This window comes from Hipposideros armiger, unplaced genomic scaffold, assembly GCF_001890085.2.
Source record: "Hipposideros armiger isolate ML-2016 unplaced genomic scaffold, ASM189008v1 scaffold_577, whole genome shotgun sequence".
NCBI classification, from domain to species: domain Eukaryota; kingdom Metazoa; phylum Chordata; class Mammalia; order Chiroptera; family Hipposideridae; genus Hipposideros; species Hipposideros armiger.
Window position 1 is genome coordinate 6,850 of NW_017731927.1, and position 19,920 is coordinate 26,769.

General features: G+C 38.0%; 1 protein-coding gene across 1 annotated transcript; it reads left to right on the forward strand.

Moving 5' to 3' along the window:
• The first annotated feature begins 7,327 nt into the window (after positions 1-7,327).
• Positions 7,328-19,710, forward strand: NDUFB6 (NADH:ubiquinone oxidoreductase subunit B6). Its single transcript, XM_019624081.1, has 4 exons — positions 7,328-7,628; positions 9,530-9,622; positions 16,156-16,200; positions 19,528-19,710. The coding sequence occupies exons 1-4, from the start codon at positions 7,449-7,451 to the stop codon at positions 19,594-19,596; spliced, it is 387 nt and encodes a 128-aa protein (XP_019479626.1). The 5' UTR covers positions 7,328-7,448; the 3' UTR covers positions 19,597-19,710.
• Positions 19,711-19,920: the final 210 nt, after the last annotated feature.

A 19,920-nucleotide genomic window follows, 5' to 3' on the forward strand; every position in this document is an offset into this window, starting at 1 on the left:
AGGAAATATTGAAAGGAAGACATTTTGATGACATTCAGGACATCCAGGGTAATTCAACGACAGCTCTGATGACCATTCCAGAAAAAGAGCTCCAAAATTGCTTTGAAGGGTGGACTAGGCACTGGCATCAGTGCATAGCTTCCCAAGGAGAATGCTTTGAAGGTGACCATAGTAATATTCAGCAATGAGGTATGTAGCACTTTTTCTAGGATGAGTTTGTGAACTTAATTGTCAGAACTTGTACTTTGTTTTTTTCTTTAGTTTATTCCTTGCTGGTCATTAATAACTTTATAGAAAAGAAGTAAATCTGTATTGTGTTTACAACAATCTTTTTCAAATGTCAATAATGTAATAATCCCTTTTAAAGGAGGGGAAACAAATTCTTGCATATTCTTAGAATAAAGTAATTTTCATTATAACTTTACTTAAATATCCACAAACACAAATTACATATAATTTCACTGTCTATATTTTGTTTCAACTATAAGACCAAAATTAATTTACAGACTAAATGCAAACAAAAATCTAACACTAATAAAATTTGAACAATGGATATGTTTTAAAAAACAGAACAAAAAAATGATGTTAGGTTGAATAGTGGAAAGATGCATTTTGGGGTTTTCTGCTTTGTTGTTTATTGCCTTGATTTTGAACATGCTGGAACATTACTTGAGTCATTGAGCATTATTTTTATTTTTCCTTTTAAACAATTACATAAATTTTAACCAATTCATTGTTTTATTGGGCTGATCTGCTTAATAGCACCCTTCAAGGATTGCAATAGTAACAAAATATTCTAACAAGAAAGCATAATGAAAACTTTTTCATTTTGCCTTTTCATTACCTCACTTACTGAATGAACTGTCAATCAATATATACAAAGATGGAATCTTTGCTGTGAAGTGCTATGTGCTATGAGGCGGTTCCAGTCACCACTTCCCTACATCTATATGACTGTGAAACCTTTATTCGTATACTGTGCCATAATATCACATGGCCTCCACTTGGCTCCCAGGAAAATTTGGGTACATGGTTATAATTTGGTCATTTGGTTATCCAAATGATCTAGAATATGCTCACACTAAAAATTTTAAATTACCGTTGAAATGAAAACACAAAATTTAGAAATTCTTGTCGAGAACTCAAGGCAAGGTTGTTTTCTGTGTTACAGAGTTAAGTATTTTAATCAATCACTCTTTCTAGAGCGTCTGATAGGCATCACTCGACATTGAAAGTGCAGGGATCCAACTAGAAGTAAAAACTTGAGCAAACGGACATTGCCTTGGACTACTAAATGCTTACAAAGTCAACTTATTCTGCTATATTAATCTCAGAAGACTATTAAGACAGCTGTAGTCACGCCAACCACTCTTCTTCCAACTTTTGTGAGCTGGTTAACAAAACCTTTTGTAAAACCCCATTTAATAGCATTAATTTTTCAGCAAGCTAGAGTGCCCCCTTGTGGGAATATCCAGCAGTTATCCAGGTACTGCAAAACCATACGATTTTGTGAGTACACATTTCCCAGGGGTGTTAAGCTGAATATGCTCCCCCACTGTGCTTTACTTTTATTCAGCCTATCTTCATGGGTTTCACAGCTATAGGTAAATGGGAAGGGGTGGAAATATAGTAGGCAGTAGCCAGTAGTATAAGAATACATTTTCCAAAACAATATTGATTTCATTTATTTCATTTTCTTTTTAAATATGGTGGTGGTGGTGGTGGAAGGAGAAAGAGTAGTGATTTTCCAGAGTAAGTCAGAAAGAAGGCCCCATAGTCAAGAAATTCCTAGATGTCCTTTACTCACAAAGGAAACATTTATTGGGGTTATCAAATGCCTCACTGAGGATCTAAATGCAGTACTTCCTGGGATGATTAAGCACTCAGGGACTTAACTCTCACTCGAGTACCAACTGTTTGGATCTTAGAGTTGAGAGCTCTAGCCTAAGTAGCCTGTAGAATTTAAATCCAAAATGTAGTTGTTATAAAACAGAATGAGGATTAAGAATAGTTTAAATGCACAGTTTACTTACTACTTTCAAGGCATAGATCTTTAAAAAGGTTTTATTTGGAAGAACTTCAAACATATACGAAATAGTATAAGTGAGGAGTATAATTAATCCCCATTTACCTATCAGAAAGTTTCAACAATTACCAACTCATTACTATTTTGCTGTACCAATTCCTCCCTCTCCCATTGTTAAGTAAATTCCAGACACCATATCCTTTCATCCATAAATAATTCAGAAGGTATTTCCAAAAGATAGGCCTCCCCTTTAAAAATATAACCATAACATCATCACATACAAATTTCTTAATATCATAAAATATTAAGGCAGTGTTCAAATTTCCCTCATTGTCTCTCTTTATTTTTTTTTTAAAAAAACAAACTTTTTTAAAGAGCAGTTTTAGGTTTACAATAAAATTGAGAGAAAAGTAAAAAGATTTTCTATATACTGCCCTCTCTCACACATGCATAGCCTCCCTCATTATCAACATCACTCACCAGAATTTTTTTTAAAAACAATAATGAACCTACACTGACACATCGTTATCACTCGAAGTTTCACTCTTGGTGTTGCACATTTAATGGGCTTAGACAAATGTATAATAACATATTCCATCATTACAATATCACACAGAATATTTTCACGGCCCTGACAATTCTCTATGCTCTGCCCATTCATCTCCCCACCACCACCAGCTCTGGAAATCACTGATCTTTTTACTGTCTCCATAGTTTTGCCTTTTCCAGAATGTCATATAGTTGGACTCATACAGTATGTAGCCTTCTCAGATTGGTTTTTTTGACTTAGTGATATGCATTTAAAATTTCCCCATGCCTTTTCATGGCTTGTTAGTTCATTTCTTTTTGGCACTGAATAATATTCAATTGTCTGGATGTACTAGAGTTTATTTATTCCCTCATCTACTGAAGGACATCTTGGTTGCTTCCAAGTTTTGGCAATAATGAGTAAAGTTGCTTTAAACATTCATATGCAGGTTTTTGTGTGGACATAAGTTTCCAATTCCTTTGGGTAAACACCAAAGAATGAAATTGCTGGACTGTATGGTAAGAGAACGTTTAGTTTTATAAGAAACTGCCAAACAGTCCTCCAAAGTGCCTGTAGCATTTTAAGTCATTCCCACCAGCAATATCTGAGGCTTCTTTTGCTCCACATCCTTATCAGTATTTGGTGTTGTCTGTGTTCTGGATTTTGGCCATGTTAGTAGGTGTGTAGTGGTGTCTCATTGTTTTAATTTGTATTTCCCTGGTGACATATGATGTGGAGCATCTTTTCATATGCTTACTTACCATCTGTATATCTACTTCTTTTTTTTAAGGTTTTTATTGGGGAATTGGGGAAGGGGAACAGCCAAGTTATTGTCCTTCAATATTAGTTGTGGAGGGCACAGCTAGCACAGCTCCAAGTCCAGTCGCTATCCGGCTGCCCCTTGGCAGCTCACAGTCACTCAGCTCAAGGTGCTGTGTTCAATCTTAGTTGCAGGAGGGCATAGCCCATCATCCCATGCGGGAGTTGAACCGGCAACCTTGTTGTTAGGAGCACGTGCTCTCACCAGCTGAGCCATCCTGCCACCTGTTGGCAGCTCAGCAGCAGCTCAGGCGCAGCTCACTTGCTCATCTGGGAATCGAACTGGCGACTCTGTTGCTCAGCGCTCACGCTATTAACCAACTGAGCCACTCGGCCAGCCCTGTATATCTTCTTTTATGAGGTGTGTATTAAGGTCTTAGGCCTGTTTTTTAATCAGGTTTTTTGTGCCTTATTATTGTTATCGTCTCTTTTGATTTATGGGTTCTCTCTCTCGTTTTCCCCTTGATATATTTTTATGAAACAGAGTTGCTTCTCCACAGTTCCTGCAATCTGGATTTTTCTGAATGTGTCATATTGGTGTTACATAGGCGTTCCTCTGTCTCCTGTAGTTAGATCTAGAAACTTGATCAGATTCATGTTCAATTTTTTGTTCTGCAAGGCTACTTCACAGGCAGTGGGGCAGCCTTCCACCAGGAGGCGCAGTTGCTCATCTTTTGAGATGTCAGCCGCTATTGATCACTGCATTGATTCATTAATGAACTAATGGTTGTAAAATAGTGATATTCTAACTCTGCCATCCTTTCTTTCTTTCATTAGATCTTTATAATTATTTGAATAAGTTTCCCCTCATCAACTCTTTGTTACTTTAAGATGCAATTTGTGTAGAGAAGCCAGAAAAATGCTTAATTTTTCCTCTACCAGTGTTTTTCAAATACAGAGTTGGTTCCCTAACATCATTCAAAAGCGACCAATGAGTTTTTAAAAATCATTATGAACTTATATATGGGAATGTATTTGATATTTTTCAATCCACTGATGTCATTATACTTACTGATGCTCAAATTATTCCATTTTTGACCAGTCGAAGTCTATACAAGTTGGCTCCAGAATCATTTTGACCTGACCCTACTAGTGTTTAAAAACATCCCTGCTTTCTTGCTAAGACAAGATGTTCCAAGTTTCTTTTACATTTCCTAATTGGGGCCTGGGATTAGCTATTTCTCTAAGGCAATGGTTCTCAAAGTATGCTCCGGGGAACCCATGGGGTCCCTGTGATCCTTTCACAAGATCTATGAGGTTAAAATTATTTTCATAATAATACTAAGATGCTATTTGCCCTTTTAAAATATTTCTCTCAAAAATATGTATGAAGGGCCGGCCAAGTGGCGCATTGGTTAAGAGCTGGCTTGGGACGCCAGAGGGCCCCGGTTCGGATCCCACATATGAGGGCCAGTGACACTGCCTTCTACAGCTAAGATGCTGAACAACAGCTCAACCTGGAGCTGGGTTGCCATGAGTCGCCGGCTGCGGCGTAGGCTGCAGCCCCTGCTGCAGTGGGTTGCCATGGGCTACCGTGTGTAGCCAGCAACCAGTGTGAGCGGCCAGCAGCCACAGTGAGCGGCTGTCCAGAAGCTGGCGACTGATCTGCCTCGCCCGGGAAGAGCGCAATGATGGTGCCAACTTGGGCCAGTGAAGCAACGTCCTCCACAACTAGACTGAAGAACAAAAGGACAGCAACTTGTCTGTTCTCCTTCCCCCAATTCCCCAGCACTGTTCCCATCCCCTAATTCCCCAATAAAAATCTTAAAAAAAAAAAAAAGTATGAAGTTTCCCAAAGCCTCCATGATCTGTGATATTATGATTGAATGTGGAAGTGGTTATAAGAATTCTGCTGTCATTTATTAAGCCAGGCATTCAAGAAATTTACAAAAATGTAAAACAATGGCATTGTTCTTACTAAACAATTTTTGTTAATTTTTTAATTTTAAAATATTTAGATATTTTGTTATTTTAAAATCTGTTTTCATTTCTAATGCAGTTCTAAATTCAATACATATAACCCATACAAACAAAAATTCTTTGGGGGCCTCAACAATTTTTAAGAGTTGAAATTAGTTTGGGAAGCAGTATGTTTGAGAACTGCCACTCCAAGGAGTCCCAGTTCCTTTGATATTTAGCGATCACAATCTAGGAATGTAGAGATCACAATCTAGGAGCTAGAGATGTTCATGGTTACTAGGTTGGCCATTGTTTTTAGGCCATTCAATGGGCAGAGCTAAGATAAAATTTTGTATACATATTTAAAGATAAAATACATCATGAGTTGATGATTCTTTCAATTCAAATTCAGGACTGCAGAGTTTTTACTTAAACTCATACAATTTACATTTGTATCTCCTTTCTCCCATTACAAAAATCCCAACATAAACATTTATTTTCCATGTCAGATTAACAATACCACCATTACCATCACTACCAACAATACGATGATTTAAAACAGCTTAAGATTTTTTTTTGCAGTTCTTTTTCTCTTTGAGGTATATCTGTCTGTAGATGTACAGTAATTTGATGGTTTAAAGTTACTTGATATGGTGTGTGTGTGTTTGAGATTATACCACCAACCAGATCAGTTAGAAGAACCATGTGCTTTTACTTTTGATATAAAAGTAAAAACTTTTATTTTTAGAGGCTTTTTTGTAAATTTAATTTTATGATATGAAATGTTTACATGTTCCTAGAGTCAAATCTATTAAATAAAATATATTCAGAGATGTTTAGCTTCTATCCCTTCTCTTCTATTCTATTCCCTTCCTCTTCATAGGTAACATTAAGAAAAAAGAAAATCTTGGGCAGGCCAAGTGGCATGTTGGTTAAGAGTTGGCTTGGGATGCCTGCTCTGAGCAACAGGGCCCCAGTTTGGATCCCACATGCAGGCCAGTGACGCTGCGCCCTCTACAGCTAAGATGGTGAACAACAGCTCGACCTGGAGCTGGGCTGCCCTGAGCAGCTGTCTAATGGCGGGCGACTGCCTCACCCTGGAAGAGTGCAATTATAACACCAACATGGGCCAGTGAAGTGACGTCCTTCACAACTAGACTGAAGAACAAAAGGACAGCAACTTGTCTGTTACCCTTCCGCGACTCCCCAACACTGTTCCCCTCCCCCAATTCCCCAATAAAATCTTTTTTTAAAAAATCAAGTTTTCCTTTCCATTATTTTCAAAATTTAAGCAAACATGTATATATATTTATTATGACCACTCTCCCATTTTTTAATAAAACGTATCATACTATATACACTTCTCTCTCCTTAGCTTTTTTCATTAAACAATACATCTAAAAATAATCCACAATTGCATGTAGAGAGCACTTAATTGTGTTATTGTACCATACTTTATTCAACCAGTTGTCTATTAAGGAAATTTTGGGTAATTTCCAGTATTTTATTATGAATACTGCTGCAATGAATAGCCATGAACGTTCATTTCATATTTTTACCACCTTATGTTTAGGATGGAGTCCCAGAGATGGGGTTGCTGGGTCAACACGTGTATGCGTCTAATTCTCCTAAACTACTCTTTTTACTTCCGAAGTACAAACTAAGGAACATACTGATACAGCTGCTCAAGGTCACTTTATCAGTCACCCTCATGGCTGGGATTTAAATTGGATGTAAAAGGCTCCTGATTCTCTAGGTCTGGGGAAGAGTAATTCCAAGGTGAGAAAAGCAAGTGAAGAATTTTGCATTGGGACACCACATTTAATGAATCACTTATTCGCAATCTTCCAGCTCCCAGCACACCAGTTCTTCCTTATCAGAACCTCGAGTTCTCTCACCTCTCATACTTTCTTTTCATCCTCCTCTTCCCCTCTCTCCCACAAACAAGACGCTGCCCAACACTCCCACCGCTAATCTGGGCTCGGGCAAGCTTCTGCGCATGCTCAGCCACTACGCAGCGATTGGAGCCGCTGTAGAGGACCAGGGTGACATCATCACGGCGCGCCGCTCCCAGGTGTCCTCGCAAGGTCGCTTTGCAGAGAGGGAGCGCGCATAAGTGACAAGACCCTGGTGCGGGGGCGCGCCGTCTCGTTCTGCCTGGGTATCAGCGGCGACATGACGGGGTACACGCCAGACGAGAAACTGCGGCTGCAGCAGCTGCGAGAACTGAGAAGGCGATGGCTGAAGGACCAGGAGCTGAGTCCCCGGGAGCCGGTGCTGCCCCCGCAGAGGATGTGGCCTATGGAGAGTTTCTGGAATAAGTTTCTCCAGAACCAGACCCCTTGGAAGAATGTGGTGAGTGACGGGCCTTCCCCGCCCCCATACACACAACCCGCCACGACCTGGGACGCCTGCTGCTTGTAGCCAAACCAACGGCTGACATCGCCTTGGTGTGCTAACAGCGCCCGCAAGTCCCGGTAGTTCCCCGAGGGAGAATCACGTTCAACCGAGACTTAGGTTTAGCGGTGATTCTGCCTTGTCTCACGAGTCCTGGGCTGGGAGTCAGGAGCCCAGGAGCATGTATGGCTTTGGAAGAGTCATGCCCCTTTGCTGTCAAGTGTGATGAGAAGGAGGCGAATCTGCTTAGGTTATACAGGACGCTGCACGTTTGGGTCTCTTTTGACTAGAAATCTACCCTCACAATGACAGCCAAGGATTCACTAGTTAAAATTCTATGATTTTAGCATTTGAGAACATTTGTCTGATTTTCAAGGTTGAGGTTATAGAGACCAACTAACATTACATCCAACTACCAGAAGGCACGATGAGCCTCGTCTAGCAGGTAGTATACAGCCTCCAGGTGATCACCACAAAAGACAGGGTCCTGTTGGTATGCTCAATGAGTCATATTCACGAGCCACCTTTCTAAACTACCACTATGTACGTTTAACAAATTTAAAAAATGCCATTCCTAGACTTTGCAGAAAATCACTCGTTCAAGAGCTGTCTTTATTTTCAGGGTCTCTGGACATTTTCTTGAGGCCTTACTTAGATCACATCAATTATGGGCGATGAACACTATGAGTTGCTTTCAATTACCTATGACACTGGCTGATAATAATGGTAATAATACTAATAAGTAACACTTGGGTGCTTACTTTGTGTGTGGCACTTTGCTGAGGGTTTTACATGTGTTACTTTTATTCTTTACTCCTATAAGGTAGAAAACCTTATTCCTAATTCTTATTTTAAATGAGTGGAAACAGAGGCCTACAAAAATTCAGCGATGTACTCATGGTCACAGAGCTAGGAATTGAAGGAGTTCACATTGAAATCCATGTGTATCTACTTTATTACTGTGCTACAATGTCTGGTGCAAAGTTTTCTGAGAAAGTGGTATTAGATATTTATGGTGGTAAAATTAAACTCTAATTCAACCCTTCTCTCACCCTTTGCATTCTTGACATTACTTGCTGATTTTGGCAGCCACTAATTGAAAGTAGACATCCTACCCATCAGCTAGTGATGTAAATAATCATTTGTTGAAATCTGTCTCACCTTACTTTGAGTTAATTTTTACTTCCATAATCATATCTATTATAACACTTAGAACCCTTTCCCTGAAAGGATAGGTGTGTTTCAGTCAAATTGGCCGCCATGGGGAAGTTCCATGTTTTAGTTCTCTTTTGCCTTTCTCTTTTAAAATAGTGTGAAGGCATCTCAAAGTGAGCTTGGAACACCCCTCTCCCAGTATGTAAAACACTCTTTTTCCAGCATCGGTGTGCCCAGGTTTTCTGCCTTACACCTAGAATGATGCAAGAGGTGTTGATTGTATCTGAAATTGATAAATTAGGGAGATGACTTTACCTGAAAAATTCTATAGGTTTGATTACTCTGGTTAAATTAATAAAGATTATTCTTTCATTATTTGTGCCATGTTTTATCTTTAACAAAAATATAAGGATATTTTTAGAAATATTTTTAAAAAGAAATATTTATAAATGCTTTACTATAGTTTTGCAAAATGCTACTTGTCCTTAAGCCTCATTTGCCCTCAATTCTATAGGTATCCCCTGGCAGGCCCTATAAAAAATATTTAAATGGGTCAGGTTAGCTACAGACTATAAGGAAATATGTAGCATTTAGAGATTTTAATGTACTCATGGCATTGTTTTATCATTGAGGCCTTTTTTTTCCTGCCGCAAATATAAAAGATGGGATATCTGTTTATTTGTGTATTGTTTTTTTCCCCCCAGATCTATAAGACATACCGACACACTATCTTTGCTTTCACTCATGTACTTATACCTGCCTGGATTATTCATTATTATCTCAAATATCACGTGAATGTAAGTATGTTTTAAATATGTGTTTTTCAGAATTTATTTTCAATATTGTACAAAATTTTTTCCTATGTGGTATGCCTTACCCTGCTTTACTTAGTGGAAATAACCCGCCACTTATAACTAATTTTGAACTACTTTGAACCCTTTTAAGTAAAAGGTTTGAAGAAACTTAAGTAATGTGTGGTTTTTCAAAAAGTAAATCTTTATATTAGTTGCTTACAACTTGAAATGCATTCCTCATAGAAACAGTGTTTAAATGACCAGAATGTACAGTAGTTGACTTAGTATTAGTGTAAACTCAGGGTCATGAGTAGGAAGAGAGAAAAGAATTTCTGCTTTTTTTTGGAGCATAGATCTAAGATAAAATTCAAGATAAACAAAGGTTATCTTTGTCATCATTCCATTTCCCTTTTCTTCATTTTATCTGATGTTTCACAACTTTTTTCTTTAGAATCCAGGATGTTCAAAAGCTTGAACTTTTTCACTAAAAGATCTTGCACGTAGTGATTGACCTGAGCCAGTTGTCGTATTTTAAAAGCCAAGGATAGCCTGGTATAGGGTACAGGCTCCCCAGCAGGGTGAGGAAGGAGTGTATTTTGGGGAGTGGCATGGAAGGGAGAGCAGTGGTGGCTACCCAGCATGGAGTACTGTAACCCAAACAGAGTAGGAGGGCATTCTTGTACCCATTGAAGAGTGTTAGATTCTAAGTGGGTTGGAAGGTGAGTGGCGGGTGGGGGAGTTAGTAAGTACACCTGTTTGGAGAGAACAGTGGTAACAACCTAGTGTATGTAGGATATTGAAACCTGAGCAAGGGGACGAGGACATCTGGAAGAAGGGTGGTTTGGGGCAACGGTGGTGGTGGCAATGCAGAGTGAGATGTCAGAACCTGAATAAGTTGACGAGGTTATTTATATTGGAGTGTGGTGGTCGTGACAGGAGATTGGTTGTTTACAGGAAGATTAAATGCAAATAAGTGCATATATTGATGATAACGGGACCCAGGATTCTCATAATTGGAAAAGTTCTGTCTGTTACGCATATGGGAGAAAACCGTATGTTACGGGAATGGAATTAGAAGGGCGTGACCTCCTGGTTTTTAATATGTATTGATAGATATAGAAGTAAATATAGATGTAAGTGTGGATATTCCCTAGCTCTGTCCACTGACAGCTTCTGGAGGCAGTGCTAACCTGTGGTAATTAGCACAACTAGCAGCCTGGTTTTATTTTCTAAATAAATTCTCCACAGAAAGGATCCAGAGCTCTTTGGAGAAATGGCCCATTCCAGGGCTGTGGCTGGGAAAATACAAGATGAGCTTATTGTGCCAGAAAGTAAAGAATTGTTTAAAGAATGATCGAGATATGTCAAAAGGACATAGTCAGCTTGAAAGAACTCCTATTGGGACAATTTGAGCATCAAAATACATAACGATAGTAATAGATGATAGACAACTAAATAAATAAAATGTAAATCTATGAGTCCATAGTCATATAAATAAGTAAATGAATGAATAAATAGGTAAAGGAGAAAGCTTTTTGTGCAATAGATTGCTAAATAATAAATGGACAAGGAATAATGGAATTAGAAAAGCCATCATTTGAAAATCAACATAGTAATATTTTATTCAGCCAAGAAACATCAAAAGATGCTAAGATTAATCTCAAAATACATATTTTCAACATACTTATTTGTTTAAAGGGAAAAAAGATAATTTTGTGGTGCAGAAACCTGGCAAGCACCAGCTTAATCAAGATATCTAAATTAACATTCCCAATAATGGGACAAACTGAAATTGTGTACTACTTGATAGGATGCAATAAAAAGAAAACAGCATCAGTTTTCCGATATTCCTGCCACAAATGCATAACCTGAATCTAATCATGAGGAAACATAAGACAAATCCAAATTGAGGGACTTTTCTGCATAATAATTGGCTTGTTACCTTCAAAAGTGTGAAGATCATGGGAAGTTAAAGATTCCAGGTTAAAGAAATCTAAAGAGGCATGTCAGGGCTGGCCGAGTGGCTCAGTTGATTAAGAGCTTGTTCAAGAGTGCAAGCTTTGAGCAGCAGGGTAGCCAGTTTGATTCTCTGGCCCAAGCTGAGCTGCCACTGAGCTGCCAACAGGTAGCAGGATGGCTCAGCTAAAAAAACAAACAAACCTACAAAGGCATGTCAAGTAAATGCAGTTCTTGATTAATGGGCATAATCTGCCTAGTCAAAAGAACAAAGATGGTATTGGCAGTCAGAATTTGAAAAAGCCTAGGCAATAGAGAACCAGTTATGTAAGAGGGGACTTTCTGAGAATTTTAAACAAATTATGGAGACAATTGGTAAAATTTGAATGGGTTCTTAAGGTAGAAATGAGTAATATATCGATGTTAGTTTCCTGATTTTGATGGCTATAGGTTGATTATTTTAAGAATATCATTCTAGGGCCGGCCGAGTGGCTCAGTTGGTTAAGAGCTCGCTCAAGAGTTTGAGCTCTGAGCAACAGCGGTTCAAGTCCAGCCCGAGCTGAGCAGCCGCTGAGCTGCCAACAGGTAGCAGGATGGCTCAGCTGAAAAAAAAAAAAAAAAGAATATCATTCTTATTTGTAGGCAATACATCCTAAAGTAATAAACCAGTCAACAATTTATTATGAAGTGATTCAGTAAAAAAAAAAAAAAAATTATTTTTACAATTCTTACAACTTTCTTTAAGTTTAAAAGTATACCAAGATAAAAACAAAAGTTAGGGACTGCCTAACAAATTGTGGATAATCCAGTTAAGGTTTGCTTTCTGTTAGCCTGTTGAAAGGAGAGTGAAATAAATAACTGGGTTTCTCAGAAAATTCCCTCTAATATGGCTTTTCTCTGTTGAGTATGTGGTCTCTTTAAAATTCTGATTGCTGACATCATCTTTGTTCTCTTTAGTAATCAGATTATATCCCTTGATCAACAAGTGTGGAATGTGTAGTATGTCCTCTTTCTTTATTGCTATAGAAAATACTAAGACAGAATTTCTGACCTCAAGGAGTTTAGAGTAAAGTTGGAAGATAGGTATGATTTGAGTAAGAGTATGTTGGAGAAAAGTTATTCTAGTTAGAAAAATAAGGAGTCAGCAATGACCATGGCCCATCTACTCAAGACTGAGGAGATGAGTAGAATAGCCTGTCTCCTGACTTGATAGGCTGGGACCAATTAATGGAAGGCCATGAAAGCGAGGCAGAGGAGGTTGAACTTTATGTGGTAGGCAGTGAGGAAGCTTTCCATTTTTAAATAGGTGAGTGACTTGATAAATGTGATATATTTAGGAAAACGAAAAACATTGATATGTGTAGGGTGAATTGCAGGGAGGAAAATACCAACAGGCAAATCATCTAGTGGCTGTTGCAATTTAGTAGATGTTAGTTGTTGAGACTGGTTAGGACGAAGATAGCAGGAATGAAAAAGAAAAGTGGAGCCAGAAGACACCTTTTAAAGAAGAAATAGCTCAAATTAAGTTGGGGAGGAAACCAAAGTTCAGAGTCATTTATGGCTTTAAAATTTTAGCCTTGGAATTTATAAGTAGCATTTTGAAAAGGTGGGCTTTCTGGTCATGGGGAATAAGTAAATTTGTTTAGGAATGTGTGTTGCCGCATCAGTTTCTGGGGATGTCCAAATGGACATGGACTGGCTTATGTGTTAGAAATATGAATTAGTGGAGGCTAGTAGGAATTAGAGTTGGAGTTTAGTGTTTTCAGTACATATATTGACCAACAGAAAATCTTTCTGCAGCCATTAAAGGAGGCTAACAATTTATATGTCTAAGGGTTAGTATAGTTTATATTTCTTTTGTCGATGGCCTTATGTTCACCTGCAAGTCCACAGGCCACTTTATATCGTTATAGGTCTATTTTTTCACATGCAAGATCACATTATTCTGTCAGTTTTTTAACATCCACGAGTGGTTTTTATGTGCAGAAAGATCTGTTCAGTTATCTGGAATATAAATTAATATTCAATGTGTTAGTTTCAAATTCAAAAACCTCCTTTTTTATAATTCTTTAAATTCATTTTTAAAATTCTGTTAAACTACTTACACATCTAGGAAAATATGAAGTCTCTTTCTTTGTTTTTATTTTTGGATTAATTCAAGTTGAACTCTCCTAAAACAATTCCACTTACAAACATAATCAAATATTCTTAAATGTTTTAAACTACATTTATAAATTTTACATATCAGTTTTATTTTTTAATTATTATGTTGTAGGGCAAATTAATGGCCCTAAGGAGCAAAATCTTTTTAAACTTAAAATCACAAGTCTAAATCAATTATGCACTTTAACTATAATCCTAAAACTAATATTTTTAAACTTCTAATAGCCAGATTACCTTAAATATTATAAATATTCTAAGAGAATGTATGGCTTGTCCCAGTGACTTCAGAACTTATTAAATTGCTTATACTTATAATTAACTTACTTTGTCATCTATATTTAACTAAATTTTTCTAGGATTGAAAAGATATTTATCTTACAAGGGAGGCAAATTTAACAACCTGCAGTTACTGGGTCAACAATTCATGATATTAATATGGTTGCTTATCTGAGGGATTCATACTTCCAGGTGATTTTTCCTAAACCAAAGATGGAAATCTTTAAAGGTTTTGTGTCAGTAGAGGTGCCAAGGCCTCTCTCTTCTTACCTTATTGTCTCTTGATTTGAGTAGGACTGCATCAATAGCCTTTGGAGCCCGTTTACTTCAGCTAACTCTTTTACTGCCTATTTGAGTTTTACAATTCTCTGTGATGACATTTCAATGTCTTCTTGCCTCTGGTCATAGTTCTTAGAGACATTTTCATGCCTTCACATTGTATTACGTAAAATGTTTTTAAAGACTTTTTTTTTTAAAGATTTTTTTGGGGAATTGGGGGAGGGGAACAGACAAGTTGCTGTCCTTTTGTTCTTCAGTCTAGTTGTGGAGGATGTTGCTTCACTGGCCCATGTTGGTATTATTGCACTCTTCCCTGGTGAGGCAGATCAGTCGCTGGCCCCTGGATGGCCGCTCATGGCAGCTATTGGCAGCTCATGCTGGCTGCCAGCTGCTCATGCTGGCTGTCAGCCACTCACGATAGCTTTACAGCAGCCCCACTGCAGCCTACGCTGTTGACAGTGACTCACTGCAGCCCAGCTCCAGGTCGAGCTGTTGTTCACCATCTTAGCTGTAGAGGGTGCAGCGTCACTGGCCCTAATGTGGGATCCGAACCTGGGCCCTGCTGCTCAGAGCTGGCGTCCCAAGCCAACATTTTTTTTTTTACATTTTTTTAATTTTTATTTTTTTATTGTTAGGTTCAGGTGTATAGAACAATGCAATAGTTCCAAGCCAACTCTTAACCAACGTGCCACTCAGCCAGCCCTTTAAAGACATTTTAATGTGTTCACACTGTATTTTGCATTTCTCTCCTGCTTCTGGTTTCAATTTCTCCAAGTATTACATCCTGACGGTAATCTTCTAGATTTTTTGGTTTGGTATTTCCTGCAGATGTATGTGCTTAATAAGTACATTTATTTAGCAAATATTTATTAATTTCCTCCTATGTGCAAGGCACTGTTCTAAACACTGGGATGCAGCAGTGAACAAATCAGATTGAGTTCCTGCCCTCATGAAATATTTATTCGTCTTGGAGACTGGTAATAAATAAACAGAGGTACATAATGGAGGTGATAAGTCTACAGAAGAAAAACTAAGCAAGGTAAAAGACAAGAGAATGACAGGGGATGCTATTTTAATTAGGCCTCTCTGAGGAAGTGCTATTTGAAGAGAAACATAATTGAGATGGGGAAATGAACCAAGCAAATATCTAGGAGACGAGCATTTCAGGCAGAGGAATCATTAAGTATAAGGGCCCTGATGCTCAAGCAGGCCCAACTGATTGGACTTATAGCAAAGGAGCCACTGTATTCCCAGTAAGTCTAAAAACGTCTCTGGTTTTTCTATAGTATGGAAGAGAGAGAGGGGTAGGAGCTCAAAGCAGTAGCCAAGGGCTGGCTCATGCAAGGTCTTAAGAGATCACAGAAAGGACTTTGGCTTTTTCTCTAAGAATTAAGAAACTTTGAGCAGAGGAGTGATACATCTTAAAAGAATCACTCTAATTCTCCTACAGGGTGGAGAATAGACTGTAGGAAGCCCGGAGACTAGTAGGTGAAAAATGAGAGGCTTAGACGAGGGTAGTAGCAGTAGTACAAGAGGTAGTGAGAAGCAGATTCCGGTATAAGCTCAAGGTAGAACCAACAGGATCTGCTGAGCCGTCAAAGTTTTGAGCCTCCTTAATCGAGAGAATGAAAAGGTCATGTACTGAGAGAGGGGACAGTTCGGGGCTGGGGGAAGTTCAGTGATTGATGTGGTTAAGTCTGAGATACCAGTTTGATACCAATTAGAGATCTTGAGTAAATAGTTGGATGTATGAGTCTGGAGTTTGGTGAAAGTTTGGGACTTAAGTTAAACATTTGCGATATCTATTTTATTTTAGGAGAAACTCTAAAACCATAATTAACAGAACATTACTTTTATTGCAGGCAAAACCATATGCCATTGTTCAAAGAAAGCCCAAAATATTCCCAGTAAGTCTCTTGTTTTTCTTTTGTTCATTGTTTTTCTCTCTCCTTTCCCTCTCCAAGTGATCATTAGACTAAAATGTTCCTTCTCACTGTCATTTTTAAAGTGCCTGTTTTGTATTTTCTTGTTAAAAAAAAGAGGAATTTGTGTGAGGTAGCAGTTACAGTTGAAAATGGGAGGTGGACACATTTCTTTTCAACCTGGCTGTAAAACTTGTATGACCTTTGTAGTCTGAAAATGAATTGAAGGTAGATGCCCTGTTTTCATGTTGGGTTAAGGACTAAGGGCATGAGCCTGAGCGGACACCTAAGCATAGTAATAGCAAGTGAATTTCCAAACTGTCATTTCTTAGGGCAGTTTGACCTTAACCTCCATCTGTGAATTTAAAATTTGTTGATGTGTGCTTAAATTTTATAATATGAATATATAAGCTATTATCCTAATTAAAAATGAATCTTTTCAGAATTAAAAGATTACACAGTCGTCAGTTTTATTGGTTGTTTGTGAGGTTATTTAACACAGTACAAATACATGTTATATTCTTGTCCTATTTCTAGTCCGATAATGAACTACCAATCATCTCTTAAGTTCTGTAATTTTAAAAAACAGAACTCAGTGTTAATTCTTGCTTTAATCAAATGATATAGTCACAGTGATCCATTATCTACTGCAACAGAAGTGAATTTTAGGGAGAACCACCAAAATTGGCTCACCTTTCCAGTTAGAACTCTGCTTTAGGAAATAGGGGATTTCTTCTATATTTCATTGTGTATAATTCATGTGTCAGGACATAGATAGTCTCAAAATAGGAAATTATCTTACTGGTTTCACCAGTTGGGTAAATGATTCTTCCATTTATATATTTATTATTTATTTATTTGGCCATTATTGTTCAAAGAAAGAGGACTCTCACTGGAAGATCACATAGTGATTCCATGGCATTCCTCCTACTTTTGTATATTTTGCCACTGTGGTTTTTTCCACTTCGGTGCCATTGACCCCTTTGAGAAGCTTCCCATTTGATGACCTGAAGAAAGTTCATTTGTACACAAATTAGAATACAATGGGCAGTAACAAACATACTCCCAAATCTCAGTGGCTTAATAAAACAAAGCTTTCTTTCTTATTGATATCACAGACTAATGTAGATCAGGCGCTCTTCCTCAATCTGATAATTATGCCATCTGGGGTATAAGGTAGAAAAGGGCTGGACATCTCGGGATGATTTTAAGGTGTAATTTTGGAAGTAGTTTATATCACTTCTCTTAAATCCTGAGAACTCATTCTCATTGTCCCAAATAGCTATGTGGTTTTTGTTTTTTTCCCCCAGTCTCCCATGCCTGGAATTTCTGCCACAGTTCATCCTTCTAGTCACCAAATATCTCTTTGCTTCTTTCTCCCCTCACATACTCGTATAACACAGTTTCCTAGGGAGAAATCCCAAATCCTATTCCATCACTGCAGCCAGCCCCAAATCCAAGATCTCTAGATGATGTACAGTAGTATCAGTCATGTTTAGATGTGACTTCTCTTGCAGATATAGAATCAGTGAACTAATAATGTAGGTTAACTGTATCTCTTGTCCTTGGCCCCCCATCCCACCCATTTTTCAGTGATGAAATTCGGACAGTGGTGCAGTCACTGGTTCTTGGCAATTCTGAAATCTGTGGTCAAATATAAAGACTCCTAATCCTGTGTGTAGGAAGGGACTTAAATGGGCATTGATTGTTTTCTGGAAGTAACACCTTTGTTCATTGTTCTTCCTGGCCTCTGGCTCCGTCCAAGGGATTTTCTTTTCCATTGCCTAGACCACATCGAAAATGGGTACTGGAAGGCATGCCCTTCTTAGGGTTGTACAGCCTTTTAAATCTGCCTCCTGCTCACATAAGGTTGAGTGCCAGAAGTTGTTTTAAGCTCATACATTCACAACCCTTTGTTGTCTATATATTTGGTTTCTTTGACCATCTACTTCCCACATTTGGCAGGCATAAAAAAGAAAATACTTAGTAAGAGTCTATTTGCTTCTAGTCAGTCCACATGCATCTATGCTTTCTATACATGGTTACCAAGTTCTCTCCTTTCTTTGTTCTATGAAACTGCCTCTCTCAACTCAGTAGCAGTGATATGGAGGCCATCTGAAATAAACTGATTCAAAGGCTACTTTCACTTCAATCTTATCTTTATCATAGGGCTGAGTCCCTCTGTTTACCGAGTTGTATTGGGCTTCAGTTTCTCAGAATTTTTTCAGTGTTTAGAGATTCAGAAGCAATTTGATTTTCCAATCCTGCAAGGTCCTGAATTTCTCATTCTTTCCATTTTTATTTTTCCTCTCAAATCAGCCACTTCTTGCTTGAGTTCATGTTTCCTAAAGTACATTCCCAAGGCAGCTAGTAGTCAAACACACACTCTGACTTTTTCCCGTACCTCTTCTAGCACTTCAAGTTCATTACACTCTGTTTCCAAGTTATTCCTGCCTTTTATTTCCATTTTTCAGCCTCTAATGCCAGTCCTTGCCTCCAGACTAAGCCAGTGCTATGTGTTTCAAATTTTATTACAACAGCATTAGTGCCACTTCAGGGTACTAATTTCTGTTAGGGTAATGCTAGGCTGTGGTAATAAATTATTCCCAAAATGTATAATGGCTTAAACATAATAAAAGTTTATTTCTTCATCAGATAACTGAGCAGTACCAAGTCAGGGGTGGGGGTGGGAGGATAATTCTACTTTACCTAGTCACTCACTGAGATACTGTCAGGCTGACAGAATCTGCTATCTTGAACACAAAACTGAAACTAAAGCTATAGCTTTTCAGTGGAGTTTCCAGGATTGTCACCAATTGGTTCTGGTTCCAAAGTCCGTGTCTTTTCTACCACACACTGTATCTAGATCTGAAAAGACACCTGGATCAGCTGCCCAGGCAAAGTTTGCATTCTGTCTCTCCTTAACCTGTACAAATGGTAAACTGATGACTGCCTAACACATTTAGTTGCTGGGAATACATTACCTCCTTATGTTGAACTGAAGATGTTTCCCTGTAACTTCTTTCTAGGGCTTCTGTTTCTTGGAGCCATGCAAAATAAAATTATCCCTTTATCACTTGCAAAGACCACTTTCTGCCCTTTCTGGTCATTTTGAGTAAAACTTCCCGTTCTTTCACTTATACCTTAAGATTTTAAATACTGGTTGCTCATATTTAGACAGCTTCTACTTTGCCTAAGTTCCTTTTATAGTATGAAGGCCAAAGCTGAACTAGATTTTTGGTGTGAGGTCTGACGAAATTGATGTACCTCTGCAGACAAGATTTTTTTACTAAAGCATGTTTGTTTTCCTAGGGTGATACAATTCTGGAAACTGGAGAAGTAATTCCACCAATGAAAGCAATTCCTGATCAACATCATTGAAGATTACTTTAAAATTTCAAAGGCATATAAGCCCAAGTTTTGTTGCTCCATTACCATATTTACTGAATATATTTTCTGGAAAAGTAACTTTAATAAAGTGTACTCTCAGACATGTGTTATCTATTTCTTCCTAAACACTATACAATTTGAGACTCTTAATTATTTAACTAAGTTAAAAACTGAACTGCTAAAAAATGCTATGAACAATCACCTACTTTTTCTGGCCATTCTTGACTTGGAAAACAGGATGTAGAAAAATAGTCACTTTTTTTTTTTACATAGTACTTAATCTAGTCTGATGTGTAGGTATGCAACAGAATGAAA

Excerpts from the sequence above, each read along its gene's own strand:
- NDUFB6 (XM_019624081.1), top strand. The coding sequence starts at position 7,449 with ATGACGGGGTACACGCCAGACGAGAAACTGCGGCTGCAGCAGCTGCGA. Across the intron at positions 9,623-16,155 it reads ATCTCAAATATCACGTGAAT|GCAAAACCATATGCCATTGT; the intron begins GTAAGTATGTTT and ends CTTTTATTGCAG. Across the intron at positions 16,201-19,527 it reads GAAAGCCCAAAATATTCCCA|GGTGATACAATTCTGGAAAC; the intron begins GTAAGTCTCTTG and ends TTGTTTTCCTAG.